Source organism: Harmonia axyridis, chromosome 5 (assembly GCF_914767665.1).
Source record: "Harmonia axyridis chromosome 5, icHarAxyr1.1, whole genome shotgun sequence".
Lineage (NCBI taxonomy): Eukaryota > Metazoa > Arthropoda > Insecta > Coleoptera > Coccinellidae > Harmonia > Harmonia axyridis.
Window position 1 is genome coordinate 16,640,879 of NC_059505.1, and position 21,016 is coordinate 16,661,894.

The 21,016-nt window shown below is 35.0% G+C and overlaps 1 protein-coding gene across 9 annotated transcripts in view; it reads right to left on the bottom strand.

Annotated features, from left to right (window-relative positions):
- LOC123679837 (rap guanine nucleotide exchange factor 4) overlaps positions 1 to 21,016 on the bottom strand; it is a 697,170-nt gene that overhangs the window by 644,814 nt on the left and 31,340 nt on the right. For 8 of the 9 annotated variants that reach the window (XR_006747440.1, XR_006747443.1, XR_006747444.1 and 5 more), the window contains exon 2: positions 12,452 to 12,594. Coding sequence is in view for 1 of the 9 variants with exons in the window: in XM_045617360.1 (XP_045473316.1) it covers positions 12,452 to 12,594 (143 nt within the window). In the remaining 8 variants the exon portion in view is untranslated. Of the gene's footprint in view, positions 1 to 12,451; positions 12,595 to 12,765; positions 13,404 to 21,016 lie in introns of those variants that run through there. The other variant, XM_045617362.1, reaches the window with a different exon arrangement.

Genomic DNA, 21,016 nt, shown 5'->3' on the forward strand with positions numbered 1-21,016 from the left:
AAATGGTAAAACCTGCAAAATTTAATGTCATTTTCTGAATGAACTCAATTTTCTTAGAATTTCTATGAAAAAATGTTTTCATAAATCGAACAAAAAATTATTGTCTTGGCACAGTGAAAAAAATTTCACCCGAAATTGTTGAAATGTTTCACAATTCTACTTTTTTCTATACCTACCTCACATGAAAATGAACACGACAGTCCTATTTCAAAATTTTGGCCCTCATAGCCCAACCAGTTGTTTTTTCAAATATGTTAGATGACCGAAGGAGAATTTGAGATGGTCAATATGAAGAATCTTTTAATATTTTTCGAATATTGTTTTGTTATTCATGTTAGGTATAAAAAAGGTATTACCATGAAAAATTTCATAAATTTCCGGTGGAATTGTTTTTCGCTGGAGACTTGTTAGAAAATGTTTTTGTTCGGTTTATGAAAAAAATTTTTCACAGAAATTCCAAGGCATCCGAGTTCATTCAGAAAATGTAACTCAATTTAGCAACCGAGAAAAAAATATCGAACGTTGCAAGTTTTTCAGAGTTCTTCACCATTTCTGAATAGACCACTCCAAAATACTCTGATATGACCAGAAATCGGAACTTCAAAGGTTATATTTATTATTTAGTGTATTTGCTTCCGCCATTTTGCAATCGATGGCTGTAGCGGTAAGTGGTAGTCGAAATGAATATATCGTAGATGTCATACAATAAGCTTAGGTAATTTTAACATAACACCATCGAAATATTAGTCGATTTGTGTCTGCATCATGAAGTTATTCTCGATTAAACATGTCAGCTTACGAGTCAAATTCTCGTAATTTGCGGGAGGTTTTAATTTTCTGCTTCTGCGGCTGAAGTTCATCGAATGTTCTCAAATATCTATGGTGAGGCCGCTATCAGTGAAAGAACGTGCCAAGAGTGGTTCAACGCCTCAAGAACGGGATTTTGGCGTAGAAGACCAACATGGCGGAGGAAGAGAGAAGGTTTTCTTAGATGCAGAATTCGAGGCTTTACTTGATCAAGAGTCGTGTCAAACGGAAAAATATTTGGTGGTGTCATTGGGAGTGACGCAACAAGTCATTTCAAAACTCTGAAAGATATGGGAATGATTCAGAAACAAGGAAATTGAGTGCCGTACGAGTTGAAGCTGAGAGATGTTGAACGACGTTTGTTTGCTTGTGAACAGCCGCTTACAAGGTAAAGATGAATGGAGAGATTTTTGCATCGCATTGTGATAGGAGACGAAAAATGGATTCATAACGATAATTCCAACCGCAAAAAGTCATGTGTATATCCCGGCCATGCTTCCACGTCGACGGCCAAACCGAATATTCACGGTTCCAAGGTCATGCTCCGTATATGGGAGACAATTAAAGTGATTTTACAGCATGACAATGTTCGACCCCATGTTGCGAAAATGGTCAAGACATACTTAAAAATGTGAAATAGGAAGTCCTACCCCACATGCCGAATTCTCCAGACGTTGCTCCCTCGGACATTTGTTTCGATCAATGGCACACGGCCTGGCTGACCAGCACTTCCGATCTTATGAAGAAGTAAAAAAATTGGATCGATTCGTGGATCGCTTCAAAAGATGATCAATTATTTCGTACGCTGTCCGAAATATGGGAGAAAGTAGTGGCCAGCGATGGACAATACTTTGAATGATAAATGTATAAGCCGTTTTTCACAATAAAGCCCCCGAATTTCGGAAAAAAAACGTCGGAAGCAAAAACTCAATAGTATATTACTCAGAAATGACATTGAACACCCTGTATCTCGCTTATGCTCCGAAAACGAGGTATATGTCATGAACCAAAAAAAATTGATTCTCCCGGTATCATCTACAGGACTATACATATATGTTTAACCAGCTTATAATGAAACACCCTGTATAGTTAAATTCTTTGTAGTGACTTAAGATGGACGCTCATAACTTCGTAAATCGTCTCACGAAGTTTCAATTATATGCTTTCTGAAATGGGTTTTTTCACGAATACCAATAATGACAATTAATTTTTTTTTAGATTTATGATCATTCCGTGGAGTCTCAAACTCCGAATAAATCATCTGATTGGGTAAAAACCATTAACCTTCGAAGTAGGATGAACCATGTGCTAAGACGAATGAAGGAAAGCGACAGGAAAATGAGAAATCGTTGCGAATTTAGCATTTCCAACTCACTGCTCTGATTTATTAGATGAGATAATTGAATTGTCAAGTTTGGGAGAACCTCTTTTTCATGCCGGTTTGGATATTCTCAGGGAAATCGTCTTGAGAATTCCATCTGCTCAATCACTAGGTTGTGACAATGAAAATATTTTAGTGGAAAGATTATATTGCTCATGTTTTTGAATCTCTTAGGGGGTTCTAGTTTTCCTATTTTATAAGTCTTCATATTATATTCAATACTTTACAAGCTTGTTTGAAAAATAATAAGTAAAGGGTGGCGATTATTAAACAACCCAGTTGAAAATTTTCCAAGAGAAGAAATTCTTTCACAGAATGCTAAAACAAGTGAATATTTGTTATAAGAGGAATATCTAGATATGCTACATATTTCTTGTACCTGGAATCCCATATGGAATTCAATATTAAATAGAAAATGAGCGCTTGTTCCTTCATGTGCAAATTGCGCCCTAGGGGACCACAGAACTTTATAAAAGTATATCCAAAGGTGCAATTGGCGACTGAACGAATGAAGGCTCTGAAGCTCCTGACTTCACATCAGTGCTTTTTCATTTTTCTATAAAAATCAATTGCTATACCGGTGATCCGATATCAAACGATCTATCGTTTTTTTCTCAGTTACTCTAGAGTTAATTCCTATTTTTTTATGGATAATCTCTATTACTATTATTCCAAATCAAATGAAAAAAAACATTTTCTCAATAAATTAACAACTCGAAATCATATTTTGCTACAATGATACTGATTACAAATGTATAACCATGAGTCCTACTTATTGCTTGAAACTTCAACATGGAGGACCTTTTTTCAATATTGAATAGAAAATGTTGCTCTTTCATACGCAAATTGTGCCCTCAGAGACCACATAACTTTATGGAGGTATACAGGCTCTCCCAAAAAGACCACGTCAAACGAAAATAGAATGTCAGAATGTGCTCTAGCTGATACGAGGAAATCGTTTATATGAAAGTCTCGCAGTTTTCGAGTTATTTGATGTGTTATGAAAATGTTTTTTTTCTCACTTTGAATACTTTCATGCCATAGGTAAAATTAAATGTTTTTCGAATCAATTAAATAGTAACAAATATCAACTCACTAAGTGAATGGGCACATAAATGACAGTTTATCAATGAACTGATTGATTACTTTCAGTAGGCATTGCAAAATGAAAGATTTTGTGGAAAAGGTGACAAAATCAGTATTTCACAGAAATAATCTACTTTCGGTAAACCTTTGAAATTTTTTTTTTAATAAGGTTATAACCTGTAGGTCATCTTTTCGAAATCCTCACAGAATAAGGTTCTTTTTAACTTTATATGCAGAAAAGGTCTAGAGCTTTTTTTTACATCATTTCAGATCGAATTCGGTACAAAAAACACTTTCTCCAAAACGTGACTTTTAAACATTTTTTTTTCATTAACCCTGTGTAATGTTTTGTTCTTTTTCTCGACAATATTCACGGAAAAAACTGATTTCAAAAATTTTTTAATTGTACCTATTTCATGAGAGATCAACACTTTCATAAAACATCAAATATCTCGAAAACTGTCAGACGTTCATATGATCGACTTGTCCACATCAGGTAGAGCACATTCTGATCTACATTTCGTTTCTATTTGCCGTGATTTTTTTGGGACAGTCTGTATATGAGGTATCAAAGAGTGCAATTGGGTAAGAGAAATTTAAGCCGGAATTCCCCAAGGATCGGTGTTAGGATCGCTGCTGCTCAACTTATACAGGGCGGACAAACCAAAAACGAAAATATGCAAGATAGCCCAGTTTGAAGATGACACTGCCATATACTTTCACAGTAGTATGCGAAAAACAATTACTAGGCAGTTACAGATAGCCTAGATAAACTGATGGAATACTTCAAGAAATGGAGATTCATAGAGAATACATCGAAAACAGTTGCGATCTACTTCGAAGGAACAACAGCAAATAAAGAGAAAGCAGGAAACGTCAAAATAGAAAATAAGACGATAAAATGGAAAAAGGAAGCAGAATATCTGGGAGTAACACTAAAAGACTGAACGTTAACAAACAGATAGAAGAAAACAGAAAAAAGGCGAGGCAAGTGCACGGGAGGGTGTACCCGCTGCTCAAACCTAAAAGTAAACTTTCCTTAGAAAACAAATTGCAGATATCAAAAATAGTGCTAATACCAAGCATTACGTATAAAGAAGTAATCTGGTATAATACGTAAGACAATAATAAGGATCAGTTGCAAAGTACGCTAACTCTGTAGTTAGCGTATATTTAGAAGGGACGTTGGCGCCCTATGGTATATAACCAACCAACAAATCAGAGGACAATTGAAAATTGAAACTATTGAGGAAATATTTAATAAACAAAGAAAGGAGACCATAGAGACGCTGAAAAAGTTTGAGAACAAGGAATTAGGAAAGATACTACAAATAAAAATAAGATAAGAGGAAATACCTTTTTCAAAGAACCAAATAAAAGTGAGATGCAGTCAGGAGGAAAGTCTCCCAATCAGACAACAGTAGGGAATAGGAGAACTTAAAGTAAAAGAAGATCTGAGCAATAGGGTAATGAACGGACGAATGCTTTAAAGCTCCTGAATCTACGTCGTTTTTCTTCGATATTCTATTCGTATTTTCTATGATTCTGGAAACGCTTTAGATACGATTCTTCACGAAATTGAAATTGTTATTTTATATCTTCCCTAAAATCTCAATTCCTTCAATTCAGTGGTAACAGAAATATTGAATTATTGTATTTCAATATTTTTCTTTACTTTCTACAGTTCTAGTTACGCGATCAATATATAATTCTGCAGGAGGCTGGAAATTGTTATTTTACATCCTAATGCAAATATTCATCATGATCAAATGTGCAGTATCCAAACAGGAAAACAAATTTACGTACGGCAATATTTACCAAACCCTTCAGCAGAATTTACCCATTAATGAGCTCGGCTGCTGCAGTCGAGATCCGATCATACTAGGAAAATTTCAAGTTTCTGGGTATTCCGTTCGAGAGTTATCTTATTCACTGCCGGGCGACGGACATAATCAAATTAACAGACGGATTAACTTTATCGTTTTAGACCATTCGCGACTTGAAATTCGAAAATTACTTACATGGTGACGAAATTATAGAGCAACCTGTTCAGGGAACAGTCAAAATAGAATCAAGAGTACATGCTTATTGATAATCAATAACAATAACATGGACCTACTCGTGTATGCATCTCCTTCCAAATATGTTTAAGATTTGAGGAGTTTCAGAGACTGGAGGTGAAAATATTACATGCCAATATATCTTTTCTCTTTCCTTCCACTGCTCGTAAGTTTCTCGTTATTCTTATTAGTGTGATTTTATTTAATACTGAACTGAATCTCTTGTTGCCCCCAATGACTCAGTTATTAAGATAGATCGTCTAGTAGAACGAAAAAACAAATACAAACAAATTTTGAACTTTCAACGCCAAATACCCCGACATACCTATGGAGAGAAAATATAGAATTATCAAACGGAAAATTGTAATAAATATTCGGCAGCGAGAGTTGAACCCAGATAAACCAAAAGATTTTCATTTCATTTTAAAGAGAAAGCTATGACATTAACGAGGAAAAAAATATCAGCCAAATGGGCGCCTCGGCTACGGTTGCAGCACCTTATCTTTCTCATGAAATTTTTCATAATCTATTTGCTCATTTGGGGCTGTATGTCCTCGATAACTCCACTAATTCTATTTTTAAGATCTTGAATCCATTGTGTAGCTTTGGCGTTGACCTTATATTGCGCGTGACACAAAAGGAAAAATAAAATGTCTCAAGAGACAGTTGCTCCCGAGATTGCACCAACCTAAGTAACGTTCAATCACAACAACCAACACCAAATAGTGAAACATTGAGGATGGAGAGACTTTTCAAAGGGTCACTCTTAGATTTTTCGAATCCCAACTATGACAATTCTGCTTATTAACGTATCGTTCCAGGTGCAAATGGACTTCATCGTTGAAGATGATTTTTCGGTGAAAATCCGGTTCATTTTGATGCTTTTCAAGATTACGACGTTAGTAGTGATCGACTTGAGTTTTTGGGTTAACTAAACTTTAAAACTCTTGATGCAAAATACGGTGTAATGTCATATTTGTGGAAGGCCCTAATCCCAAGATAGACGAGGAGTCGACAAATCTGTCTTCATCAACATTACGGGCTACAGCAGCAATATTCTTATTTGTTCTTGAGTGACGCTCGCGGTTTCGATTCTTCATCACAAAATTCTACCAACATCACAAATTTTTCCACCAGTTTCACTATTTCTGACCGGGAAGATAGTTTACGACGACCCAAAAATGAATTAATTCCGCGAAATTTTCACCATTTTTGAAGTGTATTTTAACAATTTCGTTGTGGAAGCGTGTATCGTTACATTTTTAGTAATGCCTTAGCTTCTACTGGTTGAATGTCAAAAGATGTCAGCTGCCCAGATAGTGGGCTATTCAAAATAAAACTTATTATTGGAAAACCCTGTTAGCAATTTCGCACCAAGAAATTTAGTATTCAGTGTTATCGTAGCCAATATACCTATGTCTTGAATGTCATTCGTTGTGAATTATATGTCAATTATTCTATTTTAAGATTGTTTACATTCCAAAATGCTAATTGTAATAATATATTCTAAAGCGAGTTGCCGAATAATCTTCTATTTCAACACGAATGCGAAATTCGAAAACGAGCGACGATGAAGCGAAATTTCGAACGCATGAGTGTTGGAATTGCCTTCTGCAACGAGTATTAGACGATATTTTCTCTATTGCAATCAAGTTTAGAGAATTATTGTCGAAATTCGAAGATAAATTCAGATTTTACATTCTAGTGACTTTTGTATTGTACCTTGGCAGTTGGTGTGACTATTACCAAAATTGACAGATTAAAGAATTTGAATTTGAAGCATACTTTTCGAATTTTGAAATAATTTATAATTACGGATCGAATTCGTGAATTATGTCTGACGAAATCAATTTGACACTCCTATAATTAGGAGAAATTGCGAATAATGTTGCAAATCATTTCACTTTATTCAAATTGTATTATATTGACAATTGACAACAATTGAAAACAATGCTGTGATGAGTTCATTACAACATTGTTTTTAGTACTGTAATGAACTCATTACGATACTGAAATAGAGAACAATTTTTGTTCATCGATTACAGAGATCCATTACCAATAGAATAGAATAGAATAGAAAATCTGAAGGAATGAATGAACTGAAGGTAAATAACTTAACAGTAGAATAGTTAACATTCCGTTACAATAATAAGCAAAATGTCAAAGTGACTTGACTTGTGAATAAATGAGGATTCTGTTGTTGAGGGTTTCAAATCTGCAATCATATATTTTTCGAGCTATATTCCATTTAGAATTCCCACAAGTAGAACGGGCTGCCTGAGCCGATTATACAGATTCAGTGGTCTTTTACACTTGGGAATATGTAGTTGATTGCCTACGAGCCACAAATGAATAACGAATGAAACTAATGCAAACGCAGTAACCAACAATGGAAATGAATAAATATGAATCAATGAATCGCTGAACAATGCCCATAAAAAAAGCAGTGGCCAATCCCCAATATATTAATTCTATTAATCAAACATAAAGATGATAGAATGTATAAAAAAACAATCAGATATTGTCCAAGAAAAAATTATAATATAATGTTGAAAATGAGATGAAACTATGAACTTTGAAGGCCAGATCGATAAAAAAAAAGGAAATCCGATTGAATCTATTGAAAATTGCCAATTCAAAGTCGATTCCCATAAACAGAGGTCAAAGATGTGGGTGGGTAGAATAATCGATAATATAAGTTACAAATCGGAATAATAGAAAATTAATTTTGGGATTTCAAAAACGAATTATGTAAACTCATCACCCATCAAGTACACGAGGTCTAACTCTAGAAAGTTAACATGAAACAGAGCCAATTTAAGAATTTCAACTTAGTATTTCAGTCGTATTTTTTTTTATACGCATCTCTCGGGAAAAGACTGAGCTTATAACGCCCTTTCAAGCGCCCCGAGATGAATTTAGAAGAAATCGGTTTGTGCGTGTCTTATACTTCAACTAAATTCTTCTTCCGGAAAAATAGGGGGAAAATTTGTGATCACTTTCAGGATAAAAAACAATCGATTTCTTATAAGGGCGCAGAAATAGGGGAGTACTGGGGGTTATTACCCCCTCCTCAAGATTTCCAAATTACCAAATCGCGAATTCTCAAAATGACAAAGAACGAAAATTTTTCCATAAAATGAACCAATAATCATTTTACTTTTCTTCGAAATTCGCACGGCAGTAAAACATCGGACCCTTTTACGGTTTATGTGTTTATTATCGCTTTCAAGATGAGTACTTTTATTGCACTACTGGAACGTCTGTGTCCAAGGTTTATTATTTTCCTTTATCTATCCGCTTTCTCGGCCACTTATTTGCCATCTGTGATTTTTGCAATCGTCATCGGTATACGCTTACCCGTTGTTTTCGGTTTTTTGTATCATTCTCATCATAAAATTTCAATAGTGGAGTTATTAAAGAACTAAACTGAGTCATCATCATGACTATATCTACAGGGTGTTCCTAAATTGGAGGTACAAAGGAAACTGATAGATTTCTCGGATCATTTCATGAAAAAAAGTCCTATAACATGAGTCCCCAAACACTTTGTTTTTGAGATACATGTGATTAAGTGAAACGGAAGTGGATACCTATCTGAATAGATCGTCAGTGGTTCCACAGGAATTGCAGCTTTTCTGCATATTTGGGATTCCCGGATAATAACCCGGATAATTTCCGACCTCTAAGGAAGGGAGGAAAAAAGTGTTCCCCTCGCCGGGAGGATGGGTGCTATTTTATTCTCTGACTGATAAAAAATGAAATAACAATCTCTTTCAGAATAAAAGAAACATTCAAGGTTTTCCAAACGTAAATACAATGTTTTGATGATATGATTTTGATGTTACCTCTACTAGATGCATCTCTTTCTTCAATAATCAGACCACCACGAATTCTTCACGAAAATTACGTGACGTCCATTTGATATTAGATTTACTATTTCAGTGGAATGACAAGAAGCCCCACAAAAGATGTTGATTGTAAACACAAACCATCAGACATAAATAAACAAGTTGAAAGGTCTAACCCAATGTTTCTTCAACCAGTAGCAAGAATATATGTGACGTTGCCAAACCTCCCTTTTATCAAATTATGGGCTAGGTATTTAGTACATATATTATCCGGCATCCGAGGAGTGAAACACTAAAAAGTTATCCGACACAGCGACGCCTGGCTACATATCCGGTAAATCAGACCCATAGTAACCATTTATTGCAAGACTTCGGAATGATTAGGAAGAAGTTATTCAAAAACTATCAATTGAAATCGTTTATTTATTCAATCAGACGGCAAAGCCATTTTACATTGATGAAAATTTTAACAACAAATCTTCATTGAAATATAAAAGAAAAAAACAAACAAGCACTCATCCATAAGGTCGAATAGAAAAATACACACTTTCAAAATGTTTTTATTATTAATTTTGGGCATTAGGCAAAATCAGATCCGAGATGACAGCGGACTAGTGAGAGCTTGGGATTCGAAGTGCTTCTTCAGGGTGAATATAGATACTAAAAATATATCAGCCTGACATTTGTTAGCTAGTTGAAGAGCTCTAGGTAATGGACTGTGGACACTATAATTTGTTGGAGCAAAGATAATGTGAAAAACCTCTCGAGTTCTAAGGAGCGCTGGACTACAGTTGATACCTATTTATTTTGCTCATTAAGTAATTACAATCGATAATGTTATTAACAAGTTTGAAAATGAGCATAATGCTGAAGTTATCTCTTTTCAAATCGTAGTCCGATTATCTCTTGATTATAATTTTAGGATGACATTGACAACCCAGTTTTATACGATACCCACTTCAGAAATTTCCTCTGTTCCCGTTCAATATTTTGTCTATGGACAATATAATATGGCGTCCATACCACTGCTGAATACTCTAAAATACTCCTTACATTCGAGCAGAAAACTGTTTTCAAAACATTCACATCATTAAATTCCTTCAATGATCTCTTAATGAAACCCAGCATTTCGAAAGCCTTATTGGTGATGCACTGAGTGTGAGGGATAAAACTCATTTTTGAATCGAAATAGATTCCTATTGGACAGTTGCACCATTTGCCTAAGCATCGATTAAAATGTAAACATTGATTACTTTCTGATTTCTCTTAAGAAATCAAAAGGTAATCAATGTTTAAATTTTTAATCAATGTTTAGGCAAATGGAGCAACTGGCCATAAGTATTTAATTACAATCGTGCTTATAAGAGATTCCTGATTCAAATGATATTTAAACTTGTACGGAGATTTTAGTCTTCCAAACCTCATCACCTGGTACTTGTTAATATTAAATTCCATGTGGTTTTCTAGGCACCAATTCATCAATTCATCGAGATCCCGTTGTAGAAGCTCACAATCAACAGAAGAAGAAACTTGCCTGAATAACTTTAATTCGTCAGCAAACAGCCAGAACAAGCTGAATCTGATCGCCCTTCCAAAATTGTTGATAAATACAAGGAATAATAGTGTTAATAGTGGTGATGACTGCAAAATTCCGGATTCTATAACAAATTCGTCGGAGAGCACGCCACAATATGGAACTTGCAGAATTATTCAGCTAATACGCTCAGCTAACCAATCTAAAAGCGGGGGTTTAACTCCTAATGCTTCAATTTTAGTGATAAGCAATCAGTGCGCTACAGAATCATAGGCTGTTTTGAAATCTGTGTATATTGAATACACTTGCTTTCCTTTCTTCATAGATTCGATCAAAAAATCCGAATAGGTCAGTAAATTTGTTGTAACCGATCTTTTTCAGATAAAACAATGTTGTTCGTCTATCAAAATATTGCTGAAAAGGGGGGATATCTTTGCAACAATTAACGAATCAAATAATTTCGCGATGTAAGAAGATTTACAAATAGGTCTGTAATATTCTACCTAAATTCTATAACTCGATTTGAAAATTGGAAATATGAAATTTAGCTTCCACTGAACTGAAAAATGCCCGATTTTATTGAAAGATTGAATAAATTACATAAAGGGCCTGCTAAGGTACCACTACATCACTTCAAAAATATAATAGCAGGTAAGCCATCAGGTGTTTCGTCATTTTTTCATTCAACTATCGCAAACCTATCAACACTTCTTCAACATCAAAAGTGCAATAATTTAAGTTGATATTATTCTCATATTGGATGTTCACATCCCTGGGATTGCTTGATTTGAACACACCCGAGAAATTATTTTTGAAGAAATTAGCTTTTTCAAGAGGTTCATCAGATATTAACTCGCCCAAGACCATCGAATTAGGTAGATCTCTATCCTGTTTGAGATCGTTAATGAACTTCCAGAAATATTTGGGATCACCACGAATAGACTGTTCTACATTAGCCACGTACACACTGAAACAAATTCTGTTTTCAGCTTTACACCTTTCTCTTATTACGACGAAATCGTCATAATCGTCACTGTTACGAGTTGTATTTTTTATGAGCTGCTTTTTTACTTGAAATCAGCTTTTTAAAGTCAGCGGAGAACCAATGGGGAAAGTTGCCTTTTGATTTCAAACTTTTGGGGACGTAATCTTTTACGATCACCTCGTGAAAAGCGGTGATACTAGAGGCCAAATCATGATAAATTAAAAGATTCCAATCTGCTTGAGACAAACACGATATGATTCCTTCAGAATTCGCTGCCTTGAAATCCATGAAATATTCACGATTATCGATTTCGTTTACTCCTAATATTCTCAAATGGAATATCGAAGCACAGTGGAGGATGATGGGGATCGCAACCAATAAATTCATCACTCGCTCCAAATACCTCGACGTTATCGTGAGAGACAAAAATCAGATCGAATAGAGTATTATTTACGTTTTTTATTTGGTTGATCTGTTTTACATCTAGCATAGCGATTGCATTACTTACTGTGGTCTCTACATGACACATTGATCATTGGAAATCATTGTAATAAATCGACACTTTCGCAATTCTGTTTTACTCATCACCCTATAATTTCTCATTTCAGTGACTGAATGATTATATCCAATATTGCACTTTAAGGAGGTTGCTTTGTAGCAGTAAACAAAATTCAACAAATTTTTGATCAGCATACCAATAATAAATTAATCATGTACTAACTAGAATGTTATCCTAAAGCTACTCACGTGTTACACCTTTCTCCAAATCCTCATAATAACCGCAAAGGGCAAGTTGTTGAAGCACTGAGTTAGGTAAGCGTCCTATTTGATCAACCCGACGTAATCTGCTTGAGATCAACTCCACATCTTTCACGTTTCGATCACATGGCCTGAAAAAGAATTAAATCGATTTAAACATGGATTCAAATCAAAAAACATATCACTAATATACATCCACAAAATGCTCTCGCGTTTTTACATCAAGGACTTCGATCGAATAATCAACGATAAATGTATTTTAATTTGAATTAATTGTGGATACAAATATGAACTGAAATCACCATAATTGGAGTTTTGTTTGTGAATCTCACTGGCCACTAATTTGGTAATTATTAGAATTATTTATCTGATACTCCCTAGAGCCCCAGTATTTATCGATTGAGTTTGATTCTCCGTTCTATATAGGATCAGATATTTTTTAGCACACGATTTCTCTGAAGTATCTAATTATTTGGATGTTGACTTGCTTTTTTGAAAATTCTTTCGGGCTTTCATTTTAGGAAATCGTTGACAGTTTTCCATTCTGAGTTATTGCTGTGATGTCTTACGAACCACGGCATATTCAGCTTTCAACAGTTTACTTTCAGTCACTTGTATTCTTCTTGACATATGACATTCGACTTTATATCCAATGCTGCGAATCATATGTTACTACTTGAAGTCTTGCAATTGACTCGCTCATTCTCAGTTACGTATTTTGATTCATTTCACCCTTTCTTCCTATAAATGGTGAGTCTACTCATTTCTGAGTTTGTTTGAACCACTACCACTAAAAGGTTTCTCATGTATGTCTATTATCTACTGTCATATCTTGATACTTGATTCTCTATTTCATCTCCCCTCCCTTTATGTTCAGATTTTAGTTGATTTCAAGTCCCCGTTTATTTTAATTTTCAATTCAAAACGTCAGAAAACGTCAGAAAAATATTCAGTTATAATATCACAAGAGCATAGACAATATTCGATTATACACCGATTCACGAGACATAGCTCGAGTGGTGTTTCGCGAACTACGTCGAATGAAGAGGTTTGTTTAATCGAAATATATTCTCTATGCTCGAGTTGTTATTCGTTACGATTATATAGCGAGAAATTTCAATAACTTTAAACAAAGCACTGCATTTTGATGATATAATGACATTCCGCTGAGCTTTTATATTTTTTGGCGAATGTCCAAGAATGTTAGTTACTATGGAAATGATCCCAATAAGGCAGGAGGCAAAACACCATAACGATCCACTAATCAATACGACGTAACTTTGGAAAAATTTACGGATTTTATTGGTTCATCAGAACATATAATATATATATATAATCACCAAAAGCACACGTGCAAATACCCGGATATTTTCACTCTACATCGATATTCAAAAATATTGATTCGTTGCTGTGATTTGTATCATATGCGTTTATATGAAAGTTTGAAATTTTTTGAGGGAAATAGTCAAAAATATTGGTTCGCTGCTAAGTAATTTGTATCATATGCGTTTATATGATTGATTGAAATTTTTTGATGGGAATAATCAAAAATATAGGTTCCTAAGTGAAATCATCCAAAAATAGTTGCAATTGGGAAAAAAAGGTGAAAACAAACATGGAATGAAAACGACCTCAAGATAATGTCTCCATAACTAATTACGACGAATATATGTAATTATATCAAAACAACCATTTTCAATGTTATCTTTAAGTGCCAAAATGACTCTTACAAACTCCTGCAATTTCTCTCCTTGAAGTTTTTCATTCGCATTCGCAACTAGAGGGTAGTACGAAGCAATTAAGGAAAAGATTAATTCTACCTATACCGTCTGCTCGTTGAAATAGTAAGCCTCGAGGTTTTTCCAGTCTTTTCTTGCCCTAAGCGAAAGGACTAACATTCCCTGCAATAACCCTAGAGTTTGATCGTGAGAAATGGGTTTTTCAACTTTGGTAGTTGAATTCTTCTCTGAATTCTTTCTCGTTATTCTTTATCCTCCAATGATACCCAAGTTTTCCGGTACAAAATTATTCCACTGAGTATAAATGAGAAAAATCCTTTTTGAATCATTAAAACTCCCAAAACCAGAAAAAACAGTTATCAATTCATAATAAAAAAAAGTAAAAATATAATATTGAAGCAGTTGATCTCGAAAGAATGCTCCAAATACATCGTCGTTGGAGTTTTCAACGATAGAGCTTTCATGAATGAAAATACAAAATTCAATAGCAAATTATCCACTAAAGTAAAACATTTGATTTATCAATAGCTGTAGATGTAGGAATTAGGTATGAATAGAACATCTTGTAAATGAATGACAATATAATTCAATAGGAGAAGAAAAATATCATTTCTATTGTCCCGAAATTATGTTAACAAAACTCAATCGTATATTCGACGTCAGAAAATACAACGGACTTCATCTGAACATCCGGAAAGGCTACGTTATGTATTTTTGATTTATGACGAAACTGATAGAGGAAAATATTGAAAATTGATACAATTTTGATATTTATCAGCCTCTATGGAATGAAATACAATGAATGATCCAGATCAAGTCAGTGGCGGGAGGGAGAAGTAGACAAAATGCCTCATATTTTTTGTCTTGATATATTCGGAGTTCGTCAAGTCATGTCTGGAGCCGACGCTGGCTGGATATATTATATAAGTATGCAGGATGTCAGAGACAGAGTGCTAAGGAAACGGTCGTCTGTCGAACAAAAGTCTACAAAAATTCAAAATTCTGAGAGAATCATAATACGATTTCATCGACTGCTGAAGGGCTGCGCAGGATTCTCAAGCATCACTCACCTAAGCAGGTCTACCAAGAACACTTATGAAATAAACAAACTCTTAAAATTAAACAATAATACCAATTTATTCACCTTGATGTGACAAAAATTGGAGAGAATAAAAGGTTATTCGCAGAATTCTACAGAAACTACCCCGAACTCCAGATTTCTGAGTAAATAGTACCAATTACGGGTCATATCAAGAAATAAACTTGTAGTGGATGTGAGACTGAACAAGTGGAGTTCGATTGAGGTTGCAGAATAGAAACCTCTCTAATAATGTGGAAACATATGAAGAAAACTACGAATATGACAAAAGCCAACAAAACAATACACATAGAATGCTGAGAAACGACAGAATTACTTTGCATCCGTCAAAAACCCAGAAAAATAGAACCCGGCAACAGCCCTACCAAAATTCAAAGAAGCCAGCATTACAAATTAACGTAGTAATCTCAAATTACGACAGTCAAAAAGAGGCTACCAGGGAAGAATGATTTTCATTGATTCAAATGTTCAAAAATTATAACCAAAAATTATTAAAAGGTGATTCGAAACTCGTAATATCTGTGAATGATATATCGGGTGATTTTGTTGAATTTGAATTGAATTGAATTGAAAAAAGAAAATAATTTTTTATTAAGAGTTGGAGTTGCATCTAAAGATTTAAAGGCAAAAATGAAGTATGAATGAAAACTTTCGGCCTGCGGGTATTCTATTTCGGGATTTTAATTTTTGGATACCCGACCTGAAGTTCAAATGTACACTATGATGTCCAACATCAAATAACGTTATTCCATCAGAAAGTTCAAGTTTTTTTCCCAAATGGGGATCCCAATCGCATCTGTATTGAAGTATTTCCAGTCAACCTAAAAGGGATGAATCTTCCCCCTTCCGTGAATCATCCTTGAGCATTCTACGTGTCAACATTCAAGGCATCTCAGATAAACTGAATATACTGAGGAGCTGAGGTCCTGATGAGGGAGGAGTCGCCGGATATTTTTAGCTGGATATTTGCTTCCTGCTCACTACTGGAGTAGGGTAATAATACATTGTATAGTTCTTCAACTTCAGTTTTGAATGGAATACATCGGGAATATGTGCTGCTAGGGTTATTTTTTCTGATATGAACATTTTTATATTTCATATTTATATCTTTTTCTGATGACTATAACGTATTCGGGGATGAACTAACTATCCATTAATTTGGTACGCAGTTTTTTAATTCTGAGTTGGTCTCTATTTGAACGTTTATATTCAAATGTACCTTCTGTAGATAATCTCATTATGTGCTTAGATCTTAGACCAATTACTGAAAATGAATCGATCCCGCATATAAGATCTCTTAAACCTCGGTCATCTCCTGGAGATGATGGAGTTACTGCAGAGATAATTCAGCATTATCATAAAATGTTAACAAGTCCATTGCTCCATATATACATATAATAAATGTATAGAATCGAACTCAATTCCAGATGCATGGAAGGTTTCCATAGTTAAGCCAGTATTTAAGTCAGGAGATAAAAGTCTACCAACAAATTATAGGCCCATATCCTTAATTAATAACTTTGCCAAATTGTTCGAAAAGTGTATAAAGATGCGAATTGAAAATTTTTTTGAAAAAAACAAAATATTAACTAACCGCCAATTTGGATTTAGAAAAAATAAGTCTACGGAAGATGCAATTTCGGAGTAAAATGAACAAAACAATGAACTTCTGACTTAGCGCCCCCTATCGAAAGCAGCAAAAACAAATTAATCATGAGTATTTTTTGTCCTCAATCGACAAGACATTATCTTCCAGACGAAATCTAATTTGCTCAAAAATGTTGTGCTAAACTGAAGTTACAGGCGTTTCAATCAGTCAGATTTCTCCCTTTCACCTATCCTTATTTGATGTCGTAAAATCGAAAGTGACAATTTAAAAAGATAGAGAATTTTCCAAGTGATGATATTTTTTCTTCAACTTCATATGAAACATTTTCGAGGAAAATTCATTTTTCTACTCGACAGTAGCTATTACGCCCCCTAGCGGTAGAGGTATGAACTTCAAAACAAATTCCAGTGTGTTCTCTTGTTCACTTTAGTGGTAAAATTTTTCACCGCAAGTCTCTACGATGAGTGGATCCTGAGATATAGCCGCTTACCTCGCTTATTTGCCCACCCTGTACAAATTATTTTTCCTCAAAATGCGGTATACAGTTCTTCTTGCTATGCCGGTATTCGAGAAATCCGTCGAACACTAGTAGAAGGATCTTTTCCCGCTTCGGCCAGCACTTGTTGTTTCCCTATTTCTGGGTCTTCCTTCAGAACGTTCGCGTACACTTTCGGGAATTCGTCCCTCTAAATATGCATTATTCACGAGAAAAAAGGTTCTGCGGTCGGAATAGCGTTCACGATTAGGGAAATACTCGCGATATATCCGTGATGCCTGCGGAGCATTTCCGGCACATAGCTCTTAAATGTAATGCATTTCTGCATATTCTCCAGGAGAGTGAGACTGAGACATTTTGCAATAGAATTGGTTGGTAAATGTTTAAATCACAGGCACAAGCTAGGTCCAATTCGAGCGTAGGTTGAAAAATAAATATAGTGGTAGAAATAACAGTTGAAAACACGTTTATAACTCACAAAAATGTGAAATGGTAAAACAATAAGAATACCATATGATCCGAAACAATTGTGGTGAACGACTGTTTCAATCGAACGACCACGTCAGCAGAATGGACGCAGGCAGAATTGAGACATCTATCTATTGTTCGTTTATTGCGGTGTTTATGTGGTGTTTTATTAGGTATGTTTTTTATATATTTTACAGGCTTGAAAAAGGGCACTGCCCGAAACGTTGCCTATCAAATGATAGTTCTATCGTAAACAATAAATATATTCAGTATCAACCCTGAAATCAAATTTCACCTTACAATTAAGTATATTATAACGGCATCTAATTTTTCCGAATATAATCGAAAAAACAAGTTTCTAAATAATATTTCAACAAAAAGCGTAAGTGCTGGTGGCTACAAAAATCAGAGTTGAAGACAAGAATTTTTGCACCTGCACGAAGCCTCTCTGGTAAAACGCGTTGAAATTCTAAAATTTGGTGACAACAGCTGTCAAGTTTTGCTGCGGGTTAAGATGTCTAAAAACATAGTGAATGCACTCGTCAATTTTTGAATGGAATGACATTCGACCAAATTGAAAATATTAGTTTTATTTCTTGGCGGCGCCGCAATGTCATACCTTTCATTTCGATCTTTTTTCCTTTGATTTTGATAGGATACATCAATTAAAACCCGATCCTAGCCAATAGAAGCTTGAAATAATATTCTCAAAATTGGCAAAACAAAAGCTAATCAGTCCATACACCAGGTTTTTAGACATCCTACTGCGGGTTAACTAAAAAAAACTGCTGACAGGTGCTGTCATACAGTTTTTTTCATCTAAAAACCATTTTTAAAATAAAATTGCGCGTTTGTGATTCGCTGAAATTAAGAAATTAGTCTTTGTAATATATATTTCAAAATTCAGAACTTCTTTTAGTTAACCTGCAATTCGAGTCCATAATTAGAACTTTCAACATGAATTATACAAAATTCTAATCAATTTTTCTGCACTGAATCCAAAGGCTTTGTTACTTATTATGAGCAGCATTGAGAGAAACTCGGTGAGATGAAAATAAAACGGACGGGAATATTCCTGTAACGATCAACGAACAAGATGATATGATATACCCTGATGAATTTGCTTTCGAGCTGTCCAACCAACCATGAAACTAACTGAGGATAGAATGCGTATCAGAAAGGTCAATATGAATTCATAATTTGAGGCAGTGGACTTGAAGCGATATCTCACAGCCACCATGTATGTGAGAGTAATCTATATTAATATTCGATTATGGGTATAAGGATGGCTTTGAACGCTAGGCCATTCATGCGCCCTTGGAGACCTGACAACTATAACTATGTATACATATGCAGGGTGATTCACCGCGAAGGCCTATTAGACGTTTATGGAAAACAAACTGCGGTTTGAGACAATGATCTTTCTACCTAAAATATTTTCAAATCTCAACAATTTCAGGTTATACCGAAAATAGACTACTATTTCCTTATTTCAAATGGCACACCTAGTATATTATTTTATAATCAAATAGTGATTTGGATGGCAATTTCAACAATATGCCATATTTTAGTAAAAACATAGGGTTCATGATGATGAGCTCCTTATGAAAAAAATGGTGACGATAAGGACTCACATTTTTTTTAAATATTTTTGCAAAAATTATTTCTTTGAAACAATTTTTTCATTTTCGATTCTGAAAATACGTAATATTATAAGACCTTTACGGTTTGGACGAATAATGTACAGGGTGTTCATCAGAAGATCATGAACTTGGATAACTAAAAATAAGAATAATCACTTTGCTACCTAGGCAAGAAAGAAGTTATTTTGCTGCCTAGACAGGAAAAGTAATACTTTGTTGATTGATATGTGTCTGCAAATAAATATTGGCTGTCAATAGGAGAAAAAACATTTTTTGTTTTGACTTTGCGCTCCTTCAAATTGGCACCCGGCAAATGTCCGGTTTGCCGGTCCTGGTGGTGGCCCTGCTCATAAGACAGTTCTGTTACACTAGCATCACCAACTCCACAACAACTGGAAGTGATAGGTTTCGTAATAACTGATTATAACTTCAAATGGTCTTTTTTTTCTCGTTAAAGCAAACCTTCAAGACGTATTCTCGGACAACACTCCTACGATTGCAGCATGAAACATCACGAATGGAATCGCTGAACCAGAAATCCCAATGGCATCATCCGCTCACTACGGAGAACCCCAAAATTGTGATAATGGCCTCAGAGGAACCAACATACCGCAAGTTCTCATCAGGAAACCCAGATATCGTAGACATTACCACGATGAAAAATATCAACAGGGAAATCGACCTCACCACCATTAACGCACCAAGCTCGGATCACAATCCTGTGCCTATGGCCCTATGCATATTGGAAATTGCATGAATCCAATGCGAATGAGAAAGACATAATAGATTGAAGTTCACCGAATCAACCGAAAATTTTGATATTTTCCCGATAGATGGAACAGAGCCACGGTTATTATGATTTTCATCACGAAGCCAGGAAAAGAACTAAATTCTAGTGATGGGCATCCTCGGATAGAAATACTCGGTTAACCGATTTTTAAAATGCTCGGTAACATCCGAGCATCGAAATGTTCGCATCGCTAAATACTCGGCCCTCTATCTTCAGTGCGGAGACTCGCATCTCGAAAGTCTTCGTTTGATTTCGTAATTCATATGCTGTATCTACTCGTACTCGACGATGAATTCTCGTGTACATTTCCGATTCTCGTGCTCGTAAATTAAATCGTGATAAGAAAGAATTAGGATTTAGGAATAACCAATAACAAAATAACTTGGACTTGATCAGCGAAGAATATGTGTGTGTGGGTGATCTTTTTTTTTTGGGAAATTTCGCGGCACCACCACTGAAAACTGAGGTTAACTATATTTGAATTTATCGGCGTTGAATGGTGAAAACTGAAATGGAAGATAAGTTGTTCCTCCAAAATATTTGGAAATTTTTCATAAAATAGACATCCAGCCACTTGATTATCAGCTTTGCTGTTTGCTGAAGTATTTCCAAACAAATGACTTCTTGGCTCCAGGACGCATTTTTATTTTCGGAAATAATTAATCGTTCCAAGATGAAATTACTTTCGTTGGAACATTCGAACTGAAAT